We start from the raw sequence: 10,507 nt of genomic DNA on the forward strand, positions 1-10,507 counted from the left end.
TGCAATGATACCGGAGTTTCCTACGAACGACAAATTAGCAAGAAGAAGCATTTGCAGCCGGTTTGTTTTTGTGTCGTTTGGCTAATGAAAACCTCAATAAACACGATTTATCTGCGATAAATGTGAGTGAGGAAACCTGTAACCATGTCTCACCTGACCGGCACCCGCGTGAGCACCTTCAACGAGAGCTTCCTTAACGAAAATGAGCACGACTCGAATGCGGTGCTCATGGAACTGGACAAGGGACTGCGGAGCACCAAGCAGGGAATCCAGTGCGAGGCGGTCGTCCGCTTTCCGCGCCTCTTCGAGAAGTATCCGTTTCCCATTCTCATCAACTCGTCGTTCATTAAGCTGGCCGATTACTTTGTCAGCGGATCGAATCTGCTGCGCTTCTGGGTGCTCCGTGTTTGCCAGCAGAGCGAGAATCATCTGGACAAGATCCTCAACATTGACAGCTTTGTGCGCTGTATCTTTGTGGTGATGCACTCCAACGATCCGGTGGCGCGTGCTCTCCTCCTGCGCACCTTGGGCGCCGTTTCCCGTGTGATTCCCGAGAAGCAACAGGTTCATCATGCCATTCGACGTGCTCTGGATAGCCACGATACCGTCGAGGTGGAGGCTGCCATCTATGCCAGCAGCTGCTTTGCCGCCCAGTCAAGTTCCTTTGCCATCAGCATGTGCGCCAAGATTTCGGACATGATCGAATCGCTTCAGGTGCCGGTGCCAATGAAGCTGCTCCTGATTCCCGTGTTGCGACACATGCATCACGAGGCTACCACAGCGTCACTGGTTAGCAGACTGTGCATGGATCTGCTGCCCAAATATCCAGCCCAGAGCTTTGTGGTGGCCATCATAGACACGCTCACTCAATTGTCATCACGAACGCTGGTGGGAGTGCCCGGTCAGCTGGATGTTCTGCTGGATTTCATGCAGGACTTAAGGACACCAGTACGCATACAGGTGCTGCGATCTTTCAACGAGTTGGCCGGACGTCAGAGCGTTCATGCCTGGCCCAAGCCAGCCATCAAAGCGCTCATTGATCGTTTTGAATTGTGTACCAATTCCAAGGAGCAGTTCCTCTTCCTCTCAATCCTGCTGAAGTTAAGCGAGTGCCCGCTTACTTGCCAGCAGCTGCTTCGCGAGCATCGCGTAGCCCTGCTCCGTTTGTGCATCCAGTGCATTAGCAAGCTGGACGACTACACCACCGCCACTCAGGCCATGGCAGTTTTGTCGGTTCTAGTAGCATTTGGTTTAAAAAAAAAGGGCAGCGGCGAGCAGGTGGACGATATTCTTCATATGGTCAACCTGCACATGGAAGGATTGCTCCTTTGCACGGCCAAGCGGTCGGAGTGCACCCGCGATCTCCGTAGGGTGCTGACATACGGTATAAGGATCACTAAAGCCAACGCTGAATTTGGAACATCCTTCATTGGGATCGTGACCAATAGCCTGGGAGATAAGGGTGCCTATCCGCCAGCCAATGCGGAACTTATGTGCGAGGCACTGGCGGGTCTGTGTGAGCACTTTCAGCTGCGTAAGTACGCCTTTTCCACCGCAGAAGATTTGATAGTAGACGAAAACGCGATGGACACCGATGAGTTGCCCCCGCCCAAGGTATCTAATGCATTAATACATCTATGAAACAATTTCTAATTTCTAATTTAACCACAGATAAATCCCATGCTAGCTCGTTTGCCGCTCATTCTGCACAAGCTGAACACCATTATCGACCAGGAGAATTGCGATCAACAGTTGCGCAGCGTGGAGATCCTGAGTTCTCTGGTTCTACAAACCACCATGGGCTGTTACCTGCCGCAAAAGGTTGTTCAGTGCTTTGAGAAATGCCTCGGTAGGCTTAACTGCTGGACGCTGTATAGGATTGCACGCACTGCTAGTCGCTATGGTCACCACTATGTGGCTGCTCACATTTACACCAAGGTCTCCCAGATTGTGATCAGCGATCATATGCACTATTTCCTGGTGGCACTGTCGCAGATCTCGCAGGCGGAGTGCATTCTTAACTATGGCTTGGAATACGCCTACATGCGGGACAATTATGCACCAAAGGTGGCACCGGAACCTCTAATTCCGCTGATGAAGCGCTTGGAAATGGCTAGTAATCTCTATCAGCAAGCGCTGGCCAGCCTGCGAGCTGGCTCCTCGCCCCAGCATCCGTGCACCTTTCAGTTGGAGTATCTGAAGATAAGGGCGCAGTTTCTGCAGACCCTTCACCTGGCTGTGACCGTAAAGAATGCCCAGGTGATTGTGCCGCCACCGGCAATAGCTGGAAGTTTGGCCCAGAACTCGCGCGACTATCTGCAAAAGTTTGGTCATGTCACGAACCAGCTGCGCAAGCTGGTGAAGGCACTAAAGGCCTGCGAGGAGACTTACGCTAGGCTATACAAATCCTCTTTCGATGCGGATCACGTGACGCTGGAGTTTCTGGAGGTGGCTGAATTTCAGTGCGCTCTTTTCGCCCACATCATCGAGTCGATTTGCTACGCCACGCCTCCGGAACCGCCTGTATTTCTAACCACAGGCGATCACCCGGAGACGCGCTACTTTGCCGCAAGCTGCCAGCGCATGGAGCAGATGCAAAAAAACCTGCCACAGGAGCCGGCCAATGCCAAGACCATTAGTAACCGACATTTGGATGTCATCATTGCGCAGATCGAGATCATAACAAAGACACCGCTCTGCCTGCCGCGTTACTTCTTCCAGATTCTGCAGTCCACACAGATCAAGCTATCGGTGAGTCCGCAGCCAAGGAGCGCCACCGAACCCGTGAATGTCCAGTCGGGCAGTAATCTGGTTATCAAGGTCGAGGGTGTCCTGCAGCACTTTAGCAAGCAGAAGAAACACTTCCGTCGCGTGGAGTCCGTTCAATTAAGCCTCACCTCACAGCTAATCACGCCGCCACCGCGATCCTCGCAAGAGCTGCCCAAGCAGGGCGCCAACGATACTGTGACCCTCAATCAGATTGTAAAGCCCCAGCGCGATTTCCTCTCCGGCAGCTTCCTGTTGCCCATCTCCAATGGCGGGCACTTCCAGGTGACGCTGGAAACATTCGTGGTGGACGAGAATGGCATTACCTGGTGCACTGGCCCCAAATCCTCGATGGTGGTGCGGGTGCTGGAGGATCCTAGCAAGCAGGGCGCTCCAGCGCCGAGCACTTCCCAGGCAGTGGGACAGACGAGGAGGTTTTAAACATTAAAAACGGGTTTCTATATGTCTTAAGATTAAATATTTTTAAAAATATAAATATTAGTTTAGGCATTACATCCAAAGTGGAAATATACGTTTTTCATCAAGAAATTGTGTTTTCTTAAATGTCTATTTATGTAAAATATTGATAAGCGTTAAGAAAATGTGCACCAAAAATCAGATAATAATATTTCAAAACAAAAATAAATATTAATTTCCAATCGGAGTGTTAAATGCTCTTTGAATTAGACAATGTATCGATACTATCGAAACAGGTGGGTCCACCCCCATCGCGTGGTATGTTTGAAAGCCCCGAGTGCGGTCTCACTACTGCTGATTTGTTTTCATTAATTCTTTTTGGCTTGGCGAATAAATTAGGACAAATGAGGCATCATCGCGGGCCAACTGAATTGTGACCAGCGGGCAGCAGCAGCGGCATGCGACACCGACACCATCAGCGCATCAGCACCACCTGGCCAGCGTTGTAAGGGATTCTCCCACCCTCCCCAAAGAGCCAACGATTCCACTTGAGACCCAAAAGTCCCAGTTTAAAACCAAAATCAAAATCAGCGGAGCACCCGCACACCAGCGAGAGCAAGTGGTTTCTACATGATCCGGCGACACGCTGCCCCCCTCTCCGTGCTGCATGCTCCATGCTCCAGCTCAATGTAAATGTTAATTAAAGCCAATTGAGCGCACACCCAAAAACACGCACCAAACTGAAAACGAATACGAATACGAATCACTCACCCGGAGGAGAAGGCTCCGTTGGACAAGATTTCGCGCTTAACCTGTACAGGCGACAACGGCGGTGGCGGTGGTGCTGCAATAAATGGACATAATTGCTCTAATTGGACAGAGCAGCAGCAGACGCAGTGGCAGTGGCAGTGGGAACGGAGGAGCACCAGCACCAGCACCATCAGCAGCAGCAGCACCCCCCCTTGCAATAGGATGGCACAATTCACACTGTGAGTATACGTACATATAACTATTTGGTTATCAGTCGGGCTGCTCACGGATTTCCTGCTTATGCGGACACCGGAGCCCCGTCAATGGGCCGCTTTTGTTTATCTATTGACGGCGCTTCGGCGGTATTATGCAAGGGAACTCAATGTTTCGCCGCCTTTTGGCTTGACTAATACATGAGGATCATGAAACATTATCATACCATTGCGAGCATTGCAGCTACAACAAACACAGTGCGCCGCCCAGTAGCGAGAGTACGCGTGTGGACTGCGAACACGTACCGCTGTGCTCGATTAACGATGTGCAGCTAAGGTTCCTGGTGCCCGACGATCTGACGGAGGTTAGTGAATAAAGTTCATCATCTAATGCAGATAATCCCCCCACATTTACATCTCCATGTGATGATCGTGTGTGTAGGTGCGACAGCTGTGCCAAGAATGGTTTCCAATCGACTATCCACTATCATGGTATGAGGATATTACCTCAAGCACGCGCTTCTTTGCGCTGGCAGCTGTATATAATCTGGCCATAATTGGTTTAATCGTTGCCGAAATCAAACCCTATCGAAATGTGAACAAGGAGGTAATAGCCAATATGAGTGATAGTGATGAGTTGTACACCAGGCTGAGCGGTTTTCCCATGCAGGACAAGGGCATCCTGCCGGACTCGATGGGTCGTTCCGCCGATGTCGGTTATATACTGTCGCTGGGCGTCCATCGTTCGCATCGACGCAATGGCATCGGATCGCTGCTGTTGGACGCGCTAATGAACCACCTGACGACGGCCGAGCGGCATTCGGTGAAGGCGATCTTCCTGCACACGCTGACCACCAATCAACCTGCCATATTTTTCTACGAGAAGAGAAGGTATTCCACCACCTCTGTCGTCGTGGCCTTGTTCTATTAATAGTGTGCAAACTGTTTTTTGTCTCTTTAGATTTACGCTTCACTCATTCCTGCCCTACTACTACAATATACGGGGCAAGGGCAAGGACGGATTCACCTATGTGAACTACATTAACGGCGGCCATCCACCCTGGACTTTATTATATCCTTTTTCAAAATATCTATACGCCCTAGGCTGTATCGCTTTTCTCTCTATGATTTCGCTATACTTTTGGTTGCCCTCTTAACTCTCTACTGCACAGATCACATCAAGCACTACGCGTCGATGGTGCGCCACACCAGCAGCCTTTGCGCCTGGCTGGCCGGACGAGTCCAGCAGGTGGTGCGGTGGTTCTACCACAAGCTGCTCACTCGCTTCAACTTTATCGAGTGAATCTCGACGGCGCAGCACAAGCACTGGCCAGGCATATACACGCATCCTTCCTAGACACACGAGCACTTTGAGGGCGATGATGAGTGTGTCCGCCGCATTATGTCATCCCGTCGAGCATAAACAGAAACAGAAACACAAACAAACACAAACATTTATATGTACTATGGCACCCAATCACCACCACAGACAGACACACCTTCATTATAAATGTTAGGCAACACCTCCGCAGAATCATTACGTTTTTATACGGAAGCTAATAGAGAAGATGTGAGACGAGAAGGAGAAGGAGAAGAAGATCTAGCAAAGAACAACATCAAAGGCATAAGTTGAAAGTTGTAACATAGTTCGCTAAGTGTATTATTACGTTTTAAAAGATATCTATCTGTTCACTACTGCTGTAAATAGTCTTATGATGTTTTGTTTGAATCGAGCTGTAACCGAGTGATTTGGAATTAGCATAGCCCCCTTATCTTTTGAATGTAGCCCGTGTGTATGTTTTTCCTAAGTTTTAAGTTCCACGCACAAGACAGTCATTTAGTTTAGCGAAGACAAACAACAAAGATGCTCATGCTTTAATGCTTAATTTATGAAATCTGCACGTAAATAGCTTTGAACTGAGAATGGCAAGAATATCTATCCAGTTGAATACCCGAACCAACCATTTAAATTCAAATCCCGTTCGCTGTTTCTATAGTATTTTGTAAAAGTATTTTAATGCATATTGTTTCGCAGCTAAATCTGATTACTTTAGGCACAATTTATCTAGCAAATTGTAATATTTTTTAAAATAAAAACTTGTAAAGTTATGACGAGGTATATCTTTTTCCGTTTTAGTCTTAAGCATTGTAAAATGGCTATACAATTTGGCTGTTTAATTTTTAATTTATTCTACTAAAGCTTTTTATATTCCAACTTCGAATTTTAAATATGTAAACAGTTTGCGTAAATGGTTTAATACTGCCAAACACTCGATTAAATATAAAATTAATATCATAAAAATAAGTTTAAAAGAAGTTGAAAATACAAATAAAAGTTATAAACATACAATTTTAATAAACATATTTTTATTTTGAAAAGTTCAAATATAGGGCTCACTTTGCCAGTGTTGTAAAACCGGGCTGACAAGCGGTTGATCTGGCAACGCTCTCTTAACCTGTCACTATTGTGAACTGACAATTTCGGGTGAATTTAGTAGCATAAATTCGTCGCAACTGCCTGGAAAATGTTCTCGAGAGCCGCTCTTCTAACAGGTAAATCTGCAAACCATGCTAATAGCTGCCCAGCTAATCGGTGTACGCTAATCGTGCGGTGGGCAAGTGAATCTCCGGCCGCGAATGACCGTGAAAATTGTTACGGCATTGCAAAGTCGTCGGACATCGTGGTTTATGTAATCACCACCCATTCGCAATGGATATTTTTTGCAACTAAAATGTAGCGTACAACTAATTGGTGAACTGCACTTTCAGCCCAGCGCCCCTTGACCGTGGCCGCCACCCGGTCGGCAGCCGCTGCTGCCGCTCCTGGCGGAGCCATCGAGCGCCGCCAGCGCCCCGAGCATCCCGGCAAGGTCCGTCTGGGATTCCTGCCCGAGGAGTGGTTCCAGTTCTTCTACAACAAGACCGGTGTCACCGGACCCTACACCTTCGGCGTGGGTCTGATCACCTATCTCTGCTCCAAGGAGATCTACGTCATGGAGCACGAGTACTACAGCGGTCTGTCGCTCGGTATCATGGCCATCATTGCTGTCAAGAAGCTCGGCCCGGTCATCGCCAAGTGGGCTGATGGCGAGATCGATGTGAGTATTAGCCCAGTTCGAGTTGGAGCTGGATTATCATAATTGGACGGACTTTAAAACCCAGCCGCTAATTTAAATTATCTCTGCCGCAGAAAATCGAATCTGAGTGGAAGGAGGGACGCGAGGCTGAGCTGAAGGTCCTCTCCGACGCCATCGAGGCCGAGAAGAAGGAGCAGTGGCGCGCCGACGGTGCCCTGCTGCTGATGGAAGCCAAGAAGGAGAACATTGCATTGCAGCTGGAGGCCGCGTTCCGTGAGCGCGCCATGAATGTGTACTCGGAGGTGAAGCGTCGTCTCGACTACCAGGTGGAGTGCCGCCACGTCGAGCGTCGCCTTAGCCAGAAGCACATGGTCAACTGGATCACCACCAATGTGTTGGCCAGCATCTCTCCCCAGCAGGAGAAGGAGACTCTCAACAAGTGCATCGCCGATCTGAGCGCTCTGGCACTGCGCGTCAAGTCTGCCTAAACGATTCGAGTTTTAGTTGTTTATTTGTAAATTAAAACCCATTCGAGACGCTGGAACCATGAATATGCCCGAAAGATGATAAATCGATCCAATATATCTTCAAAATGTCCGTGTCTGAAAAGATCTTTTTGTGCAATTTTGTGTTATATTTAAAGTTTTCGTATTTAAATTTAAGATCGTTGTTTGTGGACCAATTTGCTAGCAAATCCCAGGGCACACAGAGTGGTATCTTTTAGGGTTTTCCCAGTTTGGCACGGTTTTATTTAGTCTACGTAAATAGTTTTGATTAAATGGTAGCAATCAGTCTTGAGCTGCACTGGCATCGTCATCGAAAGCATCCGCCTCCACCTGTTCACCCTGGAAATCGCCCAAAATTCCCAGGCGTCGTACCGCCTGCAAATTCTGGATGCAGTAGTCCACATTGGTCACTATGCACAGGGGTCGTTCGCCCTTGTAGTAGCCCGTGTTATCGCGCAGATAGACCACATCCCTGGTGGCCAGCCAGTGTTGCAGCTTCACGAAGCAAGGACACTGCCAGGGATTACCCTCGATGGCCACGCGCTTAAGGTTCGGGAAGCTCACATTCACCTTGGCCAGAAAGGTAAGGCGATTGTTGTCCACTAGGATCTCCTGTACGCTACTCAGGCTCTCCAGCACATCGAGGTTGATCTCCTCCAGCAGATTGTGACCCAAGTGGAGCTTCTGAAGACGCCGCATTGGTGCAAACATGCGCACGTCCAAGGATTTCAGTTCGTTGTGACCCAGTTTTAGGTATTCCAAAAATGGTAACGATGAGAAAGCCAGTGGATGCAGATGCTTCATACGATTGCCATTCAGGTTGAGCCTTCGCATGCGCGGCAAGGTGTTGCCTCCGAAGATCTGTTCCTCCAGGAATTCCAAGTTATTGTACGACAGATCCAAGGTGTCCAGGTTCAGCAGGGCGGCAAAGGTGGCCGGTTTGATTTCCAATATAGCATTGTACTGCAGATACAGCTTCCGTAGTGAGCCCAAGCCCACAAAGTGAGCAGGACTGAGGCTGGCGATGCTGTTCCTGGACACATCCAGCATCTGCAGTCTGGCCAACACTCTGAACTGGTTGTCGAACAGCAGGCGGATGCGATTGCCGGACAAATCCAGCTGCTGTAGATGCAACACAAAGTTCTGAACCGCTCCAAACACATTTGGACGCAGTGCATCGAGGGCGTTTTGGGAAAGGTTCAACTTTCGCAGCTGGGCGAGCGGCTGAAAGGTTTCCAGGCCAATGGAGCTCAATCTATTCCCGCTTAGCTGCAGCTCCAACAGACCATGGAGTCCACGAAAGGCATTCACGTCCAACTAAAAGGAAGAAAAATAGAAATTGTCTTATTATCAACTCATAGAAAGCTTCCATTTTTTTTTCTCAGTTTAAAAATCATTAAACTTTGTTTACAAAACAATTTCCGTTGTGTGAGAAAAGAGGTTGGCAAATATTTTGATCAGCTTTAAAATTAGAATCGATTTTCTCATTGCCATTAAGATGCTACTGTTTTCGAATATGACTTTTCAGTTCTAAGTTTTATAACTCATGGAGATAAACAAAAAATATGCAAGTCTTATTTTACAACTCGACCAAAATGCCACAGATCACCATGACCAATTTAACAAATTGAAATGCCAATCCAACTAGGTACACATTAACAATATTAAAGTTCGATCCGGTTAACTGGGAAGATCAAAATAAAGCTGAGCTGATCAATAGATGCCGATGGATTCCATATATAGAAGATTACACTATCCATACTAATTCAAGGTTTGAATTACTTAATTCTCCTTAGTAAAGGTTCTACTCACCTGTATCAGTTGATTGTCATTCAAAATCAACTCCTGCAGCTGTGGACAAACTCCGAAGGTGGCATTCACCAATCGATTGTGCCCCAATTCCAGTCGATTTAGCAGTGGCATGTGCGGCAGATCGCATTGCTTTAGAGCATTGTGCGAAAAATTCGCATAGATCAATTTCCTTAGATTGCCAAAAAAGTCGCGATCCAGAAGCTCCATTTGATTGTGACTAAAATCGATCCGCTGGAGCGCTGACTCAGGCGCAAAGTGATTTCCCCGGATGTCAACGAGACCGCAGCCACTGAGATTCAGTTGCCGCAGATTGGGCAGAATGGAAAATCCGTTGGTATGCACATTTATTGGAGCCGCGCCAGTCAGATCCAAGTCTAGCAAGTTGGCCAAGTGATCGGCATTTTCGCCTAAATAGGTTTGATTGCCAATGTAATACTTAATAAAGGAAGTCCAAGATATGGAAAATCAAATCCAAACTGGTTTGACTTTCATGGAAGCAACTATTTATAGAATAGCAATTATGTTGCGTTTTATGAAGATGAAGAACTTAGGTTATGTACCATTATAGCTTCATCATGTAATTATTATAATAGCTGCACTAAAAATTTATCCCGACTAAGCCTAGCCCCCTTTTTTTTCCGACCTCACCTGATCCCACCTCCAGTTCCGTTTGCACATTCCGTATGGCGAGCGTGTGCCAGTTTTCGGCGCCCAAGTCCACCAGATCCTGCAGAGAAGCGACCTCGCTGCACTGGAAGTTCCGCCATCCGATGGGCTGGCAGAGATCGGCGCCATGCAGAATGGGGAATCCCATGCAGAGAAGCCACAGCAAAAGCGGCAGAACCCAGTTGGCAGTCTGCGACATTCCTGCTCCAGAGTTCGGTCTCAACTGAGGATCCGCGAACAGCCGCAGAATGCGAATGGGAATGCAAATCCAGTTTGGATGGAGGCGGAGGCGAAGGTAGTG

At 48.0% G+C, this 10,507-nt stretch overlaps 4 protein-coding genes and 1 non-coding gene across 7 annotated transcripts; 3 read left to right on the plus strand and 2 right to left on the minus strand.

Moving 5' to 3' along the window:
* The first annotated feature begins 25 nt into the window (after positions 1-25).
* defl (deflated) lies at positions 26-3,309 on the plus strand. The gene is made up of 2 exons (NM_140095.4): positions 26-1,614; positions 1,672-3,309. Exons 1-2 carry the CDS (start codon positions 145-147, stop codon positions 3,205-3,207), a joined length of 3,006 nt encoding a protein of 1,001 aa, NP_648352.2. The 5' UTR covers positions 26-144; the 3' UTR covers positions 3,208-3,309.
* Positions 3,310-3,497: 188 nt separating this feature from the next.
* Positions 3,498-6,253, plus strand: Naa60 (N(alpha)-acetyltransferase 60; the record flags this gene model as incomplete). Of its 3 annotated transcripts, NM_140096.5 has the most annotated exons (6): positions 3,498-4,172; positions 4,390-4,510; positions 4,588-4,752; positions 4,816-5,036; positions 5,107-5,217; positions 5,316-6,253. In NM_140096.5, exons 1-6 carry the CDS (start codon positions 4,156-4,158, stop codon positions 5,446-5,448), a joined length of 768 nt encoding a protein of 255 aa, NP_648353.3. In that variant the 5' UTR covers positions 3,498-4,155. The 3 variants fall into 3 exon arrangements, with proteins under 3 accessions (NP_648353.3, NP_996032.1, NP_001137929.1); NM_206310.3 differs by having other exon boundaries at positions 4,588-5,036; NM_001144457.3 differs by lacking the exon at positions 5,316-6,253 and having other exon boundaries at positions 5,107-5,302.
* A 348-nt stretch (positions 6,254-6,601) lies between these two features.
* Positions 6,602-7,827, plus strand: ATPsynB (ATP synthase, subunit B). The gene is made up of 3 exons (NM_079287.2): positions 6,602-6,698; positions 6,915-7,243; positions 7,336-7,827. The coding sequence occupies exons 1-3, from the start codon at positions 6,671-6,673 to the stop codon at positions 7,708-7,710; spliced, it is 732 nt and encodes a 243-aa protein (NP_524011.1). The 5' UTR covers positions 6,602-6,670; the 3' UTR covers positions 7,711-7,827.
* A 13-nt stretch (positions 7,828-7,840) lies between these two features.
* Positions 7,841-10,410, minus strand: CG6749 (uncharacterized protein). Its single transcript, NM_140097.1, has 3 exons — positions 10,189-10,410; positions 9,541-9,947; positions 7,841-9,045 (listed from the first exon to the last, which is right to left on the minus strand). The coding sequence occupies exons 1-3, from the start codon at positions 10,403-10,405 to the stop codon at positions 8,011-8,013; spliced, it is 1,659 nt and encodes a 552-aa protein (NP_648354.1). The 5' UTR covers positions 10,406-10,410; the 3' UTR covers positions 7,841-8,010.
* mir-4986 (mir-4986 stem loop) lies at positions 10,262-10,383 on the minus strand. The gene has a single exon (NR_048247.1). It is a non-coding gene; the product is annotated as a mir-4986 precursor RNA (primary transcript).
* Positions 10,411-10,507: the final 97 nt, after the last annotated feature.

This window comes from Drosophila melanogaster, chromosome 3L (genome assembly GCF_000001215.4).
Source record: "Drosophila melanogaster chromosome 3L".
NCBI classification, from domain to species: domain Eukaryota; kingdom Metazoa; phylum Arthropoda; class Insecta; order Diptera; family Drosophilidae; genus Drosophila; species Drosophila melanogaster.

Bases quoted from the DNA above. Each gene is read 5' to 3' on its own strand.
- ATPsynB (NM_079287.2), top strand. From the start codon at position 6,671: ATGTTCTCGAGAGCCGCTCTTCTAACAG. The intron at 6,699-6,914 runs GTAAATCTGCAA...CTGCACTTTCAG, and splicing joins GAGAGCCGCTCTTCTAACAG to CCCAGCGCCCCTTGACCGTG. The intron at 7,244-7,335 runs GTGAGTATTAGC...TCTCTGCCGCAG, and splicing joins GGGCTGATGGCGAGATCGAT to AAAATCGAATCTGAGTGGAA.
- defl (NM_140095.4), top strand. From the start codon at position 145: ATGTCTCACCTGACCGGCACCCGCGTGAGCACCTTCAACGAGAGCTTC. The intron at 1,615-1,671 runs GTATCTAATGCA...ATTTAACCACAG, and splicing joins ATGAGTTGCCCCCGCCCAAG to ATAAATCCCATGCTAGCTCG.
- CG6749 (NM_140097.1), bottom strand. From the start codon at position 10,405: ATGTCGCAGACTGCCAACTGGGTTCTGCCGCTTTTGCTGTGGCTTCTC. The intron at 9,948-10,188 runs GTGAGGTCGGAA...AAACCTATTTAG, and splicing joins GGAACTGGAGGTGGGATCAG to GCGAAAATGCCGATCACTTG. The intron at 9,046-9,540 runs GTGAGTAGAACC...TCTTCCTTTTAG, and splicing joins ATGACAATCAACTGATACAG to TTGGACGTGAATGCCTTTCG.